A 16,687-nucleotide genomic window follows, 5' to 3' on the forward strand; every position below is an offset into this window, starting at 1 on the left:
TTATTTCGCTGCAATAGAGCGCCGCGACGATGACAGCTATCACATACAGAGCACCAGGGCACATCCACTGCGATGAAGGTGACATTGAATGGGCGGTAGACTTTCTCTCCTTTTTGATTTTGCTTTCTTGTTCTAACTCCACTCTAATGAGAGTATTGTTTCCTTACTGGATGCAATAGAGAATATGAGCGACATCACTGGTTCTATTCTCTCCTTTGCTGGCTGGGCCTTTCTCCCCCGCGTAAGTCTCCACGTCTCATCCACCGGACATTCAGTTCGCTAACCAAGACCCAGTTTATCTCCTCGTTCCTCCAATCTGTTTACTATCGTATTACCATCCGTGCTGGTTCACCGCATCCACATCCTTCCTCTCCCTGCTATGCCCGACATTATCGCCGAATATACATATTTGTCGTGACGAGCTATCTTCTCTACACCTTTTATGACGCATACCACCGCATCCGCGCGCAGGGAGATTTTTATCAGATCCTCGGTGTGCTACCTACCGCCGACGATCGGACCATCAAGTCCCGATTCAGGCGACTAGCCGCGCTTCACCACCCTGATAAACAAGGTGGCTTTGAGAGCACGAGCACCGGCGACCTTTTTGTCCATCTTAAACTTGCGCAGGACACGCTGCTTGACCCCACCAGGCGATTCGTCTATGATCGATTTGGGAGGGAGGTCATCGAAGGCAGAAAGACCTACACCATTACGCAGCTCCTGTACGAAGGGCTGTATGCGTTACTACCGCAGTACTTTGTTGGATTAGTGACATTAGCACTTTTGAATACATTTTGGTTTTCGCCATGGGGAAGATACGTAAGTTTCGCGTAATCCGCCGACTCATCGATGAGATGCTGAAACCTCAGTCAGTGGCGATTCTATACGCTGTTTGCCCTTTTTGTCCTCGAAGTGTCTCTCCTCACGCACCGTGATGGAGTATTCATGCCTGCTACATATCTCCCAGCCTGGCTCTCCAGTCTCTTCAGCCTGAATGCATTTTATCTTCTTCCGTTCCAGATTCTAAGCCTCGCGCGCACCGCGTCCGTCACTCTAAACATTTTCATCTCCCAAATCGCCCCACCACACGCCTCATCATCAAATCAGCCATCCGCGAGTCTCTCGCCCCAGGCGCAACAGAAGCTGGTGCAGCTGGCTCAACTCAGTCGTACTTGTGACGTGGAAGCCACTAAACTCCTCCAACTCCAATACACACCCTTAAAGGGGCAGAAGGAATCTGTTTCCAGGCTGCGGAAAGGTATGAAGACCAGCCTAATCATGGGAACAGTGCAGGAAAGCCCAGGGGTTCAAGAGACAATTCATAATGTGACAAAACCGCAGGGTGTATAAGCACGGACTTTGTTGTCTGTAGATGTCTGCCTTCATTTTTACTGCTTGCTTGGTGCTATAATCCCCGCATTCTGAGTTGTTTTAGACTTCTTCGTATGTTCAGAAAAGATTGGAACAGCCATGTTACACCCTGATGTATTGCTAGATTTCATGCTTATGCTTGATTTATATTCACTGTATGTATTATCTCAACACGGAAACGAAAAGTGTAGCCAGCCAATTCCTCTGATTTGCCTTTTTGTTTTCAACCCGTCTCGAGCCGGCGAGCGGGGCTTCTCTGGAGCCGTTAACTACGGAGTGGCGTTGGAGGATTGGAATGTCACTCGCACGCCCTGATTGGTCGATCGTCATACGGCGGCCCGGCAGTAGAAGAACGGCGAAAGACACGAGGAATATAAATATATCAGGCAAGTGTCCCATTTGCACTTAATTTTTGCAGTTCTTTTCCATAGCAGGCTATCCAAAGGAAACATTATCCTCCCACACGGCACACATACGTACAAGGATATCTACCACTATGGACAACAAACAAGTCTATGCGGACGTCCAGGAGCATTACAGCTCCGCCGCCAAAACCACTGATAACGAATACAGCAAAAAGGTGGCCGAGGCATTCGGGTATAGCGAGTCTGAGCTCACCAGCATCCCCAAAGATGCGAATCTGGGGCTGAGCTGCGGAAATCCGCTGGCCTTGGCGAACCTGAAGGAGGTAAGGACTCCCCAATATGACGGTGATCACGCAACGAAACCACTTAAGCTGACCCATGGAAGGGAGAAACGGTTGTCGACTTTGGCAGCGGAGCAGGATTCGACGTTTTTCTGGCGGCCAAGAGAGTTGGTGCTACAGGGAAGGTCATTGGAGTCGACATGAATAAGGTCAGTCCACTTCACTTCCTCGAAATTCGGCTGAAGATATCTCTTGTCGGCCCTTTTAACTGAGTATGAGCTAATTTAGCTCCAGGATATGCTTGAACGAGCACATAAAAACAAAGAGACTGCCAAAGCAGATAACGTGTCGTTCGTTGAGTCTCGCATAACCGATGTCAAGCTGCCCGATGCTACAGCGGACTGCATCATCAGCAACTGCGTGGTCAATCTCGTCCCAGAAGCAGAGAAACAACTCGTCTTCAACGAAATGTTTCGACTCCTCAAGCCTGGTGGTCGTGTGGCCATCAGTGACATCCTCGCGAGAAAGGAGCTTCCACCAGAAATCAGGAATGACATGGCTCTCTATGTTGGCTGCGTAGCAGGCGCGAGCCAGGTTTCAGGCTACCAGCAATATTTCCGCAATGCTGGGTTCAATGGTATGTTGATCCCCGTTTGGGAATACAAGCTCAATGCCTGAAATATTTCTGACGCAAGCAGACTCCGTAATCGTGGACACGAACAGCGATTTAAATATATATACTACCGCCAAAGATGACGGTGCCGACATGCCATGTTGTGGAGGCACCAACACCTGCACTCCACTCAAGCCGACAATTAAAAGTATTGATTTCAATGAATGGGCAGGTAAGATACTTCAACTGATCGGGAGCCGTACGTGATTTGTTGACACCATCATAGGCTCTTTCAAGATTTATGCCGTAAAGCCTTGAGATTCGATAATAAGGTTGAGACGGTTCTTTCGTCGAGTTGTGGGAGGATTACACCGTAAAGTGTATCAACGGTTGTTGATGCTATTTCCACTTACGGGCATAGAATGTACCTAGAAGTCAAAAAGCTTGTCAAACATCTTGCTAACAGTAGCCGAGCCAAGTATCTGGTAAAGACTACATTTCTTTCCCCCAGAAGGCGTAGTTGTGGAGATATAGGATTATCCGACTTATTATCCAAGCAACGGATTGGGAGACGATATAAAAATCATCAACGTCAGACATTTCTGGCCAGGTTATTCGTATATAGGAGCTGCGAATTTTCCAGATTTTGAGAACATTACGTGGTATTTCGTCATGGCAAGCTCGTCTTCTTCCTTGAGCTTCGTAGTGAAGCTCAAACCTTTTCCTCTGTTCCCTCTTTTTCTCTCTTTTCCTTTTTTTTTTTTTTTTTTGGTTTGTTTGTTTGGGGGGGGGAAGAGACTCTAGCGCTTGGATTCTGAATGAATATCCTCAAGGGCGTCCTGAAAATTGTCATTCGAACTTTCGTCGCTCCAAGACTGCCACTTGATATTTTGGTCACTATCAGAGTCCGAGGAGGACAGACAAGGAAAGAAACGCCTGGCAAGCCTTTCGAAGCCTTGCCCATCCTCGAGAACGATAGGTGAAGAAGTGCAGGAGTAAAAGCCAGCCTCCAAAATGCTTTCTGTGCCCTCCCTGGTGTCGGGCATGTGGTTTATAATATCCAGCAATTCATCAAATGCAAAGGCTAGTTTTTCTGTCACGTCTGGACGTTTGAGCAAGCGGCTCTTGAAGTCTCCGAGTGTGTATTGCCTATCACTTCTCAGTCTGAAATGCTCCGTGCCCGCTAAAATATTGATGGTTTCAATATCTGCATATAACGCAACCAGCTCCAAGAGATTGGGCCCCTTCAGGCGTGGACATGAAGAGTACTCGTGCCATCTGTCAAGGATTAATCGAAGGACATTGTGGCTGTTGTACGTAATTGCCGTGGTCAAGGGTGTCGACCCGGTGTCCGTGAATGCATTTATATCCGCGCCATACTCAAGTAGAAGCATGGCAAAACTCGAGTTATCCGTTTGAGAAGCGTGGATGAGTGGTGTCTGACCATCAGAACCGCGTGAATCGACGACTGCGCCAAAGTCGAGCAAGCTCTTTAACAACATTGGGTCTGCGGCGTTGCGCGTTGCGACGGTGAGAGGGCTGCCTTTCCGTACTCCGCTTGGCAAGGGTGGATCGGGGTCGGCACCAGCCTCCAGTAAGAGGCGAACACAAACTGTATGACCCCGGGCTGCAGCATTAGACACAGGTCCAGATAGCTGAACGTCTGTAATATTTGGATCAGCGCCATGGCTAAGGAGAGTGACAACACTTCGGCTATCTCCACGCGCAGCAGCCCAAGCAAGGGGAGTTCTGCCCATGGAATCAGTTGCATTAAGATCTTCAGGATGCAACACAATCTCATCCTCCAGGTCAAGAAGAGATAGACCCAGTACAACCCTGTGGATCTGTGTAAAGTTTGAGTCCTCGATAAAGTCTTCAAAATAGCTCCCTTTAGTGATGGTCTTAAGGGCAACGACGCCCTGGTCAGGGAGGCCACCCTCAAGTAAGAAATGGCACGCCTTAATTCGTGGACTGTTGTCAGAGCCTGCCAAAGGCCTGTAATCGGGGTCTGCTCCTGCATATATCAAGAACTCGCACGTGTCGTACTGTTTCGCGTAAAGTGCCCATCGAAGCAGGGAGTATCCTCTGCTAGTGCTGACATCACGAGGAGAAGCCAGACCATGGGTAAACAAGTGTTTTAAACCGTCGATATCGCCTTTTACGGCAAGATTCACGCACTGGGCCGAGTCAGGCACTCTTGTCAACGTATCGAGATGAAAGAGTGATCCCATGTTGTGATGATGACCAAGTTGCATTCGTACGATAGTGGAGGAGAAAAACCCAAGGGGAAACCAGTATTCTAGGCTAACTTGACTTGCTTGAGATTTTCTGCAGCTTTCGATGTCGCACTTCGGGCTGACGAAAGGTAACCCTGCATACCCGATGAATAGTTGCCCAAATACACGGTTCAAAAGCGCCGGGGTTGACGACTTTTGTTGCTTATGACATGAACACCGGCAGTCGCTCCGGCAGGACACAACATAAGGACTGACGCGCACCGCCAAACCCTCCGAGTTTGGAGTGGTTACCGTAGGATTATTCGGCCGTGATCGACTTTGGCGCCGGTTGGTCCGACGGACATTGTACAACGCACCAACTTGTTGGAATTGGGTCGCCTGAAGCTGATGAGTTTGTGTTTGGAGCATTTGCTCCACTCGAGTTATTCGCTCATCCACGGTCGTAAGGGTATCTATGAATTTATCTTTCATGGCAACTTGCTCCTGTGAGGACTGTAGGGTGAATGCAGATATGGCTTGAATGCTGAGATAGATCTGAACCATATCATGGCTGAGCCAACCGCCTCCCAGTCAGTATGACTTGGTTAAAAAGCGTTGTGACTGACAATCATAAAGAAACTGCCCGTAGCAAAACGTACGAGTTTGAAGCTCCAAGGAGGATGTTCAAATTGCACTTGATGGAGCGGATATCGTCTTGGAGAGCTTTCAAAGTATCTTGCTCTTTCCGCCAAGCGTAGGCGCCAGAGAGACCAAATTTAGCTTTGCCGACGGTGTCGAGGATCTTGTCAACGACGCTTTTAAGCTCGCTCAATTTGAGAGCTGCCTGTTTCAAAAGGTACGGGATCGCAGCAATTTGAGTCTCCGGCAGGATATTTGCTCGGTTTTTAACCAGTATTGCCACCTGGTGAAGGACGACCTCAAGATCTGACACTTCGTTGTTGATTGCGTGAAGTCGCCCGGGTAAGCTCTTACATAGGGACCGCAGCTTAGCGAGTGATGAGCAGATTTGAAAGGCGAGAGTGGTGACGCCCGCGATGCTTGCGGTGATGGAGAGCGGATCCATGGTGGTGACGGGTAACCAGTTAGGCCGGGAAGGGTAGACCTTGTCAAAGATGGAGTGATCCTTCTCTGCGCTGTGGGCTCTTTGCCTCCATCAAAGCAAACGACCCTACCTACCACGGTGACATGACGGCGTGCAGCCAAAAGCAGCCAGGCCCAAGAATATCACTTGAGCGCAGAGGGATATTAATGATGTCCTCTTGAGGGTCGAAGAGACCACGGGGCGACCAGGCCCCTTTTCAAGGCTCAGCCCCCCTGTCGCTCCCTGCAGCCCTTTGCGATGCAATGTCGGACGTCCACAGCCGGAGCCAATCACAAGGACAGCTTGGCTGACATAATGGTGCTAGCCTCTCTGGGCCATCACGGTGGGGTTCGGGCGGGATTCCCGCGCAGCCCTGAGGGTTGACTGGTGGAAATAACCCCACCATCCAACAACAACCCCGCACCATGCGGCTGAAGGAGGCTGCTTTTGAGTGCAGCATCGCGATGGTCCTTCGTGTGCTGCTCGACCGCGCATCCGTTTGACAGAATGAAGTTTGGCCAGAACTTCCATCGCCATCAAATTCCGGAATGGGCCCCGTATTATGCCCGCTACAACCACATCAAGGCTCTGATCAAGGCATCTCAGCCGGGAGGCAGCCCTAGCCAAGAAGGTCTGTGGCTTCAGGGTTTACAGGTGGCACCCCTCAGTTACAATGCTGACAAGGCCCATAGAGAGCTATGAGTATCTCGAAAGTGATATTAATGTCTTCAAAACGTTCCACCAGCTTCTATACAGCTTTCTAGAACACCAGGAGAGAGCACTCTGCTCAACATACGGTTTGCGATTTCCAGTTTTGACAATCCCGGACCTCGCATCGTTGCATGAATGTGAACCCCGCCATATCCTTGAATCCATTCTCGAGCTTCAAGCGGATTTAGCGAGGCTACAATGGTACGATAGAGTCAATGGAGAAGCTTTGTCTAGACTGTGCGACAAGCTTGAGAAGATCAACGGAGGCAATAGCCCGAGGAGGCTGTTAGTGGATGTCCAACCTACTTTTGACGCCCAGTGCAACAGTGATGGCGAAAGATTAAGAAGCTTGGAGAAAGATATCTCTCGTTCTCTTCGTGACCGGAAGGCGCAGGCTCCTCTGCGATCGCTCTTTCTCTCGAAAGCCAAGTTTCCCTTCGCAATTTATCCCGAACATGTTCTCACAGCAATTGTGGGCGATCGGGATACGGTCCTATCAGAGCTCCTAGCCCAATATTCAACAAGAGATCGCATAGAGTATTCTGAAATGCTGGAGCTGTTGATGCAGTTTTGCACAGTTTCTCAATCTAGAAAATGCTTTGAAATATTGATCACTGAACTCGGGAGCAAAGGCCCCTTCATGATTAATTCTGGATTTCTAAACCGCTACATAGCTAGCCTTGGTCGAGGGAGAATATCCAAAAGCCGTATTGATGAGCAGGCATCTGATAATGGTATACGAGGCGACGCGGACAACTCCTTATGTTTAATCATGCGTGATATGATTGAATCGGGTCAAATTGAAAAAAGTTGTCTACGAATCGTTGATTTTCGAGGGCGTCTTCCGCTTCATTATGCCGCTATCCATGGCATATATCCATTTGCCATGGTTCTTTTGCCTGACACCCCATTACATATTGAAGAGGCGTTACTTCTGAAGGATTGCGAGGGTCACACACCCCTGAACCTGGCCGTGATCTACGGCCATACAGCAATCGTCAAATTGTTTCTACAAGCGCTCAAAATTACCAATCAAGCGGATCAAAAAATAAAGGACACTCTGGCTCACCTGTTGGGTGACATCCTTCTAATCGCCCTCAAGTGCCAACACGATCACATAGTCTCTTTATTATCCTGGGCACAATCACACGTGGATTGCCATTCTAACCAGGGGAAAACCGCTCTTCATGTCGCCGTTCAGATCGGCCGAACAGACTATGTGAAGATAATCCTTCAAGCAATGTCCCACTCGATGGCCAGCATCGATGTAGCCGAAACCACACGCGGCTGGACACCACTCATTCTGGCTTGCATAATGGGTCACCTCGAAATAGTCGAGATCTTGCTACAGGCAAAGGCAAGCCATACGATGGTCGACCGTCGTGGTTGGACTGCAAAAGAACATGCGGCTTTTCGAGGTCATCTCCATATAGCCAATCTGCTCCCAACGCACGAAAGTTTAGGTCCATTTGGCGGGCCTAGCAATTTACAACCAGACACTGTGAGCTCCAGCTTTATGACCAAAGGTGATGAAAGCTGTCTAGTCCTGAATCTTGGTCCAATGCAAACGAACACGCAAATGGCAGCCGTTGCGCTTAACTTTGATCCAACATCACATCCCGAAAGCTTTTCGATCGAAGTTTCTTTACCGGGTGGTCCAAGCTATTTACTTCAATTGCCCATACTGGACGACGCGAGTAACCCATTGCTATTCCCAGTAGGAAAATCAGCTACACCTCAAATCATATTCAAACTTTTCCGCGGTGTTGGCACAGGCGGTCAAAAGGGTCCTCTTGTTGGAGGTGGCACTGCTCTTCTAGAGAACGCCTGCCCTTCCTGCACTCCTGATCGTGAATCCCTAATAAGAACACGTAGCATTTCCATCATGTCCAAGAATACATTAGACTTTATAGGCACCGTCTCGTTCACGTATGTTATAGCAAAGCCCTACGCCAGCACCGGTCGCCCACCAGCGCAGCTCATACCAATATCAAACTCCGTACAGCTCGTGGGCCACAGAGGTAACGTTTAATACCTACATCTCAGCTGTTACTTGCTTACATTTAGATAGGCTTCGGCCAGAACACAGCAGAGCGGGACTATCTTCAGCTAGGGGAGAATACAGTTGAAGTAGGACAGGTGATACCCTCCTAGCCTTCGGGACATTAGACTAATAGGACTAGTCCTGTCTTTCAGCGAAAACAATGGGCGCCTCATTGGTGGAAGTAAGTCATTAAGCAAACTCTTGTGCAACCCTGTCTAACGGCTTGCAGTTTGGTAAATCGTCATCATCTGTTGATGTTATCCTTGAATGCTAAACCACAATTGTGTAGACGTTCAGGTAACAAGAGACCTGGTCCCGATCATTTATCATGATTTCTCCCTGAGCGAGTCAGGAACGGATGTGCCGATCCATGATGTGAGCCTAAATCAGGTAAGCTTACCCGTCATTGGTAGCTGTCATTTGTTAACAACTTTAGTTTCTCTATTCCGGTAAATCTGCACTTCTAGATGACTTGGTCCGGAGCTTGCCGAATGATCGAGCATGCCAACGAAATCCTCGCTCACAATCGTTGACGAGATACGACGATAAATTTGCCAGCGCCAATTATAGACTACAGCACACCGTAGACTTTATGAAGAAAGGGTTTAAGCCTAACAGCCAGGGAACTTCCATACAGAGTCCGTTTGCGACACTGGAAGACCTACTTATTAAGTTGCCCAAGGATCTTGGGTTTGTTATTGAGCTAAGTAGGTCTTCACACGGAAGAGACGGCAATAAAATGGATGTTAACCGAGCATCACAGAGTATCCTAGACCGCACGAAGCTGCAGATGCCAGTGTTGCACCTGTTGCAATTGAGGTAAACGCATTCATCGATGTAATCCTCGACAAAATCCACCGTTTCGGCGCCGGGAGAAATATTGTTCTGGCGTCATTTACCCCTGAAATTTGCATTCTTCTATCGCGTAAGGCTAGGGGGTATCCGATCATGTTTATTACCAATGCTGGCAAACGTCCCATAACAGATATGGAGAAGCGTGGAGCCAGTCTCCAGGTCGCTATTCAATTCGCAAGGCAGTGGAACTTTACCGGTGTCGTTCTCGCCGCAGAGACCTTTTTATTGTGTCCGCGTCTCATTCAATACGTACAAAGGTCTGGGCTTCTCTGCGCTTCATACGGACTAGTGAATAATGTGCCGGAAAACGCAAAGGTTCGTTGTCTGACTTGGACTCGACGAAGATATGCTGCATGTCACGTTGTGCTAATGTTCCTTTCCACTTATACAGGTACAAGTTGATGCTGGAATTGACATGCTCATTGTCGATCGTGTTGGCCTAATTGCGAAAGCACTAGCTTCCACTCAAGAGGTGGTGAACAGGAATTAGATTTTAGGACTATGTAGCTTGTCATTCGTAGACCCGAAAGGGACGTTTCGCGTCATAAGGATCGGTGATTCTCATATCCCCTAAGCCATGTGATCGGCGCAAAATATGGACATCTGGTGACTCCGGCCTATCATAAATGCGAAGTATGTGTGTATGTAGAGTACATACATACGCAGTAGTTTCCGTACAAACTAAGTCCACACATGATTGCAAACCAAAGTTGATGCCGCTTGAGTTGTTCAATGAAGGATCTACGCCAGTTAACTTGACATATAACAACCACCTATCCACATGGCAACATTATTACGGGTACTGTGGATGAAGCAAAGATGTGGGTACAACCATGAAGCATATAGGCCAATCCGAGGGGAAAGGATATGTTGCTTCCATTAAACTTAATATTGCTCATCAGCACGCCCTTAAATCAGTAATGACACTGGTATATAAACGCTGCAGAGTATTCCGTAGACGGATAATGAAAAGGAATTGACTGTGAATTATGTAGGGAGTATACCGCTTTTCGCGTAAGTACTGCAACTACCTTCCGCTCTCTATGCACGTTCATCCTAGATACCTAACCCCGGTTATTCACGGGCATCTCATAATAAGCACTCACATTTGACATTTCCGGCAGCGGACGACGTGCCAGCGGCTGCGCGGGAAACATCGAAAGCCGCGGGTCGCTCGGAGGGGTATCGATGGGCGAAGATGTAGATGTACCACCGAGATGATTTGACGGCACGCTGGCGACCGGTTTGTAGTCTTCGTATCTGCTTCTTTCATTGATGCCGGAACCACTGCCGGTTGGTGGTTGTTTCTTGAACCAGCCTCTTCGAGAACCGATGAAGAGAGCCATTGCACAGAATAAAATCAGCGCTGCACCTCCGATCACGCCGCCAACGATGGCGCCAATTGGGGCGCTGGTGCCATCTCTATCGCCGCGGCCGTCGTCGCTGGAAAGGGAGTTGGCGGGAGCAACAGTTACTGGAAGTGTCGACGTCTTTGTTATTAGTTCGCCGTCGCTGTTTGTACTGGTGATCAGCGTAACAATGGTCTGTGCCTCGGTCTGGGTGACGTAGCCGGACACAATTACGGATTCTGTGCGTGTAGGAAAGCCGCCGCACTGGCTTCCGTCGGGGCAGCATGACGACGTCCATCTAGATACGTAGCATATTCAATTACCCAACCGTTCCTTTAGGCCTCTTCTTTTGCTAACATATGCATGTATGTATTCGCTTACGAATCTGCGTATGCAGAGTAATGTCCCTTCGGGCAGCAGGCATCGCCGCAGCAGCTCCCGAAATCGGATCCTCCGCAACAGAAGCCCTTGGTGGGCTCGAGCTTCCAGCAGCACAAAGCGCCGTCTCCAGAACAATGGTTCGGTTCGTCGTCATCAAAGTGACAAGAGCGCTTGAAGAGCCTTTTGATGATACCTCAGGTTGAGTTATCGAACGGGACGGGTTCGTTGTAACCAACCGGCAGAATGGGCTCTGGAAGCGTCAGATTCGGACGAACAACCAGCGCCGTGGGTGTTTGGAAGGCGCATAGTTGAAGGGCAATAGAAAAGAAGAGTAACATATTTATATATATATATATATATTATTTTGAAAGGTATCTAATGCCACCAAAAGTCTCTCTGCGGGTTCAAGGGCGTTTGAAACTCGCAAGGTAAAAGGCCTGGAGAAGATGAACACTCTCAAAGCCATCGGGCTGAGAAGTCAAAACAACTCCGATTTCGAGGTCCCTGGAGTTCGCAAACCCCACAGGATGCAGAGGCAGAGGTCATTAATCGATTCTTCTGCACTTCTGCCACGCGTAGTAACATCTCTGTGTACGGAGTAGATGGAAGTGACCTATCGCGCTAAACATGCAAAAGTCCAACACAAGAGTTACAGATGCCGGCCAATAACCGGCCCAAAATGCATTTTCTTATTGTTGGGTCAAACTTCATTCGACGCTCTGGGTTTCTGCAAAGTTTGAACTTCTGAGCCGTCTGATGAAAATCGCAAAAAAGGCCGCTTTTGGACGTATTTCTGAATGCGGTTAGACGCATAATTCGAGGGGTGAACACGATGCCTCAGGCAGCAAAATGGGTGTTCGATTCCGAGATCAACAGGAAGAACCATCCCATGTCTGCATACGATTGTTGGGACCATTCCGAAACCTGTTTAGCAATTCTTGATACCCAATTGTCCCACGAACACGCTGCAGAAGAGATGTATCCTCCTCCGTGATGCGCTCTTCTCCCCGCGCTGTCGTTGCGCGATGGTTGGTTAGTTATACTATGACCGATGTGGAAAATGCTCGACTTCGACTTGGCACCTGGCTGGCCATTGGCCGTATTCGGCCGGCTCGGCCAGCTGCGTTTTCCCTCTAGATCCGTTATCGAGCGTCAAGCGCCGCCGGGACTTCCAGGACGCGCCCTGTTTCCTTGAGCTGGAACCGACGCCGGACACCGAGTGATCATAGCAGTGACTTCCCCGCACCTCTTCTTCTCCTTTATCTCGGCTCTCTACTCTGAACACTTGAGAGCAGAGTCGGGGTTACGGAGAAGCGTACTATTCAACCTAGAAGAGTGTAGAAAGCGGGGAGAACTTGATATGGTTAAATACTAACCGTCTTCTACGGCCATGAGAAGGCTGCTTGTCTTGTAGCATATTTCAACAAACAAGGTTCCTCCCCCTCTTTTTTTTTTTTTTTTTCCCTACTTGGTTGTTCTCCATACATTCAAGATGGAGGTTGGGCAGACCAAATCCTACGACGTCATTGTCGTCGGTGCCGGCCTGAGTGGTCTTCAGGCTGCCTATGACATTCAAAATGCCGGCCTATCATGCCTCGTGCTCGAAGCCAGAGACCGAGTCGGTGGGAAGACGTGGACCCGGAAAACGAAGAATGGAAAACTGGTGGACGTGGGGGCGGCGTGGATCAACGATACAAACCAGGCCAGGATATATGAATGGACGAAACGCCTCAACCTGGACCTCATAGAACAAAATACGAACGGATACTGTGTGATGCAGGAGGAGGATGGGAGTGTGGGATTGTTTGAATATGGAAGCGTTCCAAAGGTCAGTAGTGAATTCTTGCTTGGCAGACGATGTATTGAGTGCGCCGTTCTCGGCAGTTCTCTCCGCAAGAGACGGAGAATATGATTAAAATTAGGGATCTGGTGGAGAGCTTGTCCCATGCTACCACTGAAGTTCACCGACAATATGACAATATGACTTTCGAGCAGCTGGTCAGGAAGCATGGCGGGGGCTCGACGGCGCTGGCCACTGCGAAGATATGGACACGAGCGATGCTGGGGCGCGATCCGTTCCAGGTGAGCGCCATGTATGTCCTCGACTACTACAAACGACTCGGGGGTCTTTTGCAGGCGCGATCTGACCGGAAGGACGGAGGCCAGTATCTTCGCATCAGACAAGGTAAAAGATCTGGTATTCTAGCAACTATATATGACTTGTAAACAAGATTGCCACTGGCTCCTAGCAAGAGGTTTGTGCGCTTGCAAGCACATGACTTAGTGCCTTGCAAGAACACATGTAACTCTCAGCAGCTTGCGAGCTGAGGCCTTTGGCCCTTGCGGGTGCTGTTGGTCTGTGTAAGGAGTTCGCGGCGAATCCTTACATGAATACAAAGGATTTTGAGAGGTTGGGATCTCACATGGGGCTTTGCCAAATTACTGATATTCTCAACAGGTCCTATTGGGAACTATTACTCCCAGATGATTTGTTGAAAAAGGACTTGATCCAACCATTCCCATAACTGCCAGAAAATTGGATAGTTTGCTTTAGAAAGCTGTACTATATGGCTTTGGAAGTCGGAAAATCAAAAATAGCAGTCTTAGAAAGAGCCAGAAAGCCAGAAAGCCAGAAATCTAGTATCTAATTAGAAATCATTCCCCAGTCAACTGCTCTCTCTTGTCATTGCAAGTCACTGCCATCTTCCTGTGTTCCAGTTCAACAACTAATCTTCATTACATCAGAATATTCCTCCAGAGATGCCATCACAAAAGATTTCCAGAGTGATGAAGCTATGTTGGTCCAACAATCAGTTGAGCTTGCAATAAAGTTGATGCTGCTTAAAGAACACCCTGGTCAAAAAGCTATGGGAATATAATGTTAAGTGTGGCAGTGATCTATCTTGTCATTGCTGATCACATGGGCGATGATGTGGTTAGATTTTGTACCACAAAGTTCATGGTGCACCAATGGTTGACTGAAGGCTTCCCGCCTTCACCAAGTGGCAGGAATCAAATGTGGTGGATGAGATACTCGAAGCAGATTTTCAAAAGGCATGTGATGTGGCACTTGCGAATGGTCTTGACCTTGAGCAGGTGTATAAGTATCAAGATCCAGAATTTTTTATCGAGCATGGGGTCAAAATTCGGATTTCACGGCGGTCTGTCAATGACATCAGCACTTGGGCGAAAGAGTATGAGCTAAGTGATGAGGACTGAGGCAGCCGCAAAGCATAATAGAGAGCTACGCAGATAAGAAGAACTATGTAGATGGTTGGCTGTCATTTGGAGATCCGAACTGATAGGTATCATTCTACATTTCCATCATTATGGCTCTGGGAAGAGCTCTCCACCCACCGCGTCTGTGCTTCAAAGTCCTTTCTCTCCTTTCCTATCATGTTCTTCAACCCGATTTCCCTGAGTTCTGAAAAAAGAGCCACAGCCTCTTCATACATGCTGTGTGGAGTCCATCCATCACGGGCGACGATTCCTTCTACAGCTCTCCAAAAGTCTTGGACTTCATTCCATCCTTCTCCATCCTCTGCGTGTCTCTGGAGCTCGTCCTGTGTAAAGTGAATTGGGCACGCGAAGTTGAAGCCTAGCTCATGCCAATGTCTGTACCAGGAATTAGGAGGCATACCCGTAACGGATATTGTAATTCCGGAGACTGACTTTACAACATACCTTTCCACATTTATCAGTGATTCGCGCAATGGCAAAATATCGTCGTCCCAGGTGTCGCCGACAAAGCTTATAGGCTCACACCTCACTCGCCCGAGCTTTAAACGGAGTACTCTGTTGAGGTTAGGGTTGAGTTTTGCCGTTTGCTGTTCATAAAGATAAAGAATTATGGAACTGGCGATCTGCTTTTTCAACTGGGCCTTCTCATTCGGTTCAAGGTCCTTAAAATTTGGCGGTGGTTTCAAAATGATATCACCTTGGTAATCAACTAGGCGTGGGTGGCGGCCTTGAAGAACTACAGGCCCAGCCCAAGCTTCCTGCCAGTCAATCACGCTAGTGATATGGCCTTTGTCCACAAAGAGGTTGCCGGCATGGAGATCTGTATGCCAGATTGTAGATGCAACGAGATTCGGGTCGTCTGTGGGCAAAAGATAAGGGACCACCTGTAGATACTTTTTGAGAAGAGAAAGATGGGCTTTGGGGGAATTTTGCGCTGTAGATGTTATGAATTGATCAGTCGCAGGCTTGGGGATTGCATGTTGCTCAATCCATTTCTGTTCACGACGTGCTAAAGCTACCGCATATTCATGTGGAAGCTTCCCTGAAGGAATTTAAGCATAAGAAATATTGAGTGGGAGATGATTGACTTACATGGACCCCGATCTATATCCATCACTGAACGTTCTTTTGTCCAAAAATCTCTTGCTACAACAGGGCCAATGGAAAACCGCGTCTTCACGTCCGTTTTAAGTTCTGGTGATGTATCATTCACAACTTCAGCGACCACGGCCCCGGGGACTGCCTCGCCAGAGTAATAGAGATTCCCATATCTAGGTCCCGCGTCAGCTTCATCGATTGCAGTTCATTGAATTAATTATTCATACCTGCTGAAAGATACCGAAAGAAGCTTATTTTCAATCGATACCAGATCCTTCATGATAGAAATTCTGTCTTCTAGAGAAAGATTATCCCATACATCCTCCAGCTTTGTCCCTGCAGCTTCCTCCATGATGATGTATTCAGCACCAACAGGGTTATCGACGCGTGCGCTCCATGCATGAACCTGTGGGACAGGTATCTGGAGTACTGTACGGGCCTGTAGTAGAGTAAACCAGATGTCCAACAACTTGTCAAGGGCAAGAAGATGGGTCTTACAAAATCCATCGTCGCGACCTCCGATGCGGTGGTATAGTACTTGGGTCCAGCAATGGGGTGAGGTATTCTCGCAATGGCAGTAGACCCGTTGTCCATCTTAAGATGAAAGGTCTTGTTAAAAGAGCCTTCCGCCAACTTTGTCATGGCAACACACTTGTTCGCTCCAATACTTCCAGCCGCAATATGCTGGAGTTCCACCACATTGAAAGGTGTAAATCGATCCTGAAGTTGCTTTTCCTCATCCCAAAGCCAGCGGCCGCTTGTGTACTGGAAGAACTTGCCATATTTGGCAAGACTGTGATCCGACATTGAGAGTGACCGGCTCTGGACCGACGAGGAAAAGGGGGATGAGAACGGAGAAAGATGGTAACTCCTATAAAACTTTGATGAACTCAGGCTATTCGCTGGAAGCCGTTGAAATAATGTCACGCCTTTCATCGCGTTGAACAGCATTATGGTAGTACTGCATTGTACCTTGACTGTATGTTATTTTGGGTTCAATGTTGTTCTTACACCACATCTTGAATTTGCTTCATGATGTGGGTACTTGTTCTCTCTCT

The 16,687-nt window shown here is 48.3% G+C and overlaps 7 protein-coding genes across 8 annotated transcripts; 4 read left to right on the forward strand and 3 right to left on the reverse strand.

The window, feature by feature from the left end:
* Positions 1-47: 47 nt before the first annotated feature.
* On the forward strand, positions 48-1,533 carry D8B26_004131 (uncharacterized protein). The gene is made up of 3 exons (XM_003067858.2): positions 48-241; positions 295-822; positions 877-1,533. Exons 1-3 carry the CDS (start codon positions 185-187, stop codon positions 1,351-1,353), a joined length of 1,062 nt encoding a protein of 353 aa, XP_003067904.2. The 5' UTR covers positions 48-184; the 3' UTR covers positions 1,354-1,533.
* A 221-nt stretch (positions 1,534-1,754) lies between these two features.
* D8B26_004132 (uncharacterized protein) lies at positions 1,755-3,856 on the forward strand. Of its 2 annotated transcripts, XM_066124379.1 has the most exons (5): positions 1,755-2,062; positions 2,125-2,229; positions 2,315-2,657; positions 2,719-2,865; positions 2,920-3,856. In XM_066124379.1, exons 1-5 carry the CDS (start codon positions 1,871-1,873, stop codon positions 2,949-2,951), a joined length of 819 nt encoding a protein of 272 aa, XP_065980460.1. In that variant the 5' UTR covers positions 1,755-1,870; the 3' UTR covers positions 2,952-3,856. The 2 variants fall into 2 exon arrangements, with proteins under 2 accessions (XP_065980460.1, XP_003067903.1); XM_003067857.2 differs by having other exon boundaries at positions 2,719-3,856.
* Positions 3,434-5,933, reverse strand: D8B26_004133 (uncharacterized protein; the record flags this gene model as incomplete). Its single annotated transcript, XM_003067856.2, has 2 exons — positions 3,434-5,420; positions 5,509-5,933. 2 exons carry the CDS (start codon positions 5,931-5,933, stop codon positions 3,434-3,436), a joined length of 2,412 nt encoding a protein of 803 aa, XP_003067902.2.
* A 525-nt stretch (positions 5,934-6,458) lies between these two features.
* D8B26_004134 (uncharacterized protein) lies at positions 6,459-10,067 on the forward strand (the record flags this gene model as incomplete). The annotated part of the gene is made up of 8 exons (XM_066124380.1): positions 6,459-6,582; positions 6,644-8,683; positions 8,734-8,792; positions 8,846-8,887; positions 9,004-9,096; positions 9,143-9,413; positions 9,470-9,876; positions 9,953-10,067. The coding sequence occupies 8 exons, from the start codon at positions 6,459-6,461 to the stop codon at positions 10,049-10,051; spliced, it is 3,135 nt and encodes a 1,044-aa protein (XP_065980461.1). The 3' UTR covers positions 10,052-10,067.
* Positions 10,068-10,625: 558 nt separating this feature from the next.
* D8B26_004135 (uncharacterized protein) lies at positions 10,626-11,597 on the reverse strand (the record flags this gene model as incomplete). Its single annotated transcript, XM_066124381.1, has 3 exons — positions 10,626-11,149; positions 11,292-11,471; positions 11,528-11,597. 3 exons carry the CDS (start codon positions 11,595-11,597, stop codon positions 10,626-10,628), a joined length of 774 nt encoding a protein of 257 aa, XP_065980462.1.
* A 1,186-nt stretch (positions 11,598-12,783) lies between these two features.
* Positions 12,784-13,517, forward strand: D8B26_004136 (uncharacterized protein; the record flags this gene model as incomplete). The annotated part of the gene is made up of 2 exons (XM_066124382.1): positions 12,784-13,119; positions 13,176-13,517. 2 exons carry the CDS (start codon positions 12,784-12,786, stop codon positions 13,515-13,517), a joined length of 678 nt encoding a protein of 225 aa, XP_065980463.1.
* Positions 13,518-14,599: 1,082 nt separating this feature from the next.
* Positions 14,600-16,436, reverse strand: AIM9_6 (Phosphotransferase enzyme; the record flags this gene model as incomplete). Its single annotated transcript, XM_066124383.1, has 4 exons — positions 14,600-15,573; positions 15,624-15,802; positions 15,857-16,068; positions 16,128-16,436. 4 exons carry the CDS (start codon positions 16,434-16,436, stop codon positions 14,600-14,602), a joined length of 1,674 nt encoding a protein of 557 aa, XP_065980464.1.
* Positions 16,437-16,687: the final 251 nt, after the last annotated feature.

This window comes from Coccidioides posadasii, chromosome 2 (assembly GCF_018416015.2).
Source record: "Coccidioides posadasii str. Silveira chromosome 2, complete sequence".
NCBI lineage: Eukaryota > Fungi > Ascomycota > Eurotiomycetes > Onygenales > Onygenaceae > Coccidioides > Coccidioides posadasii.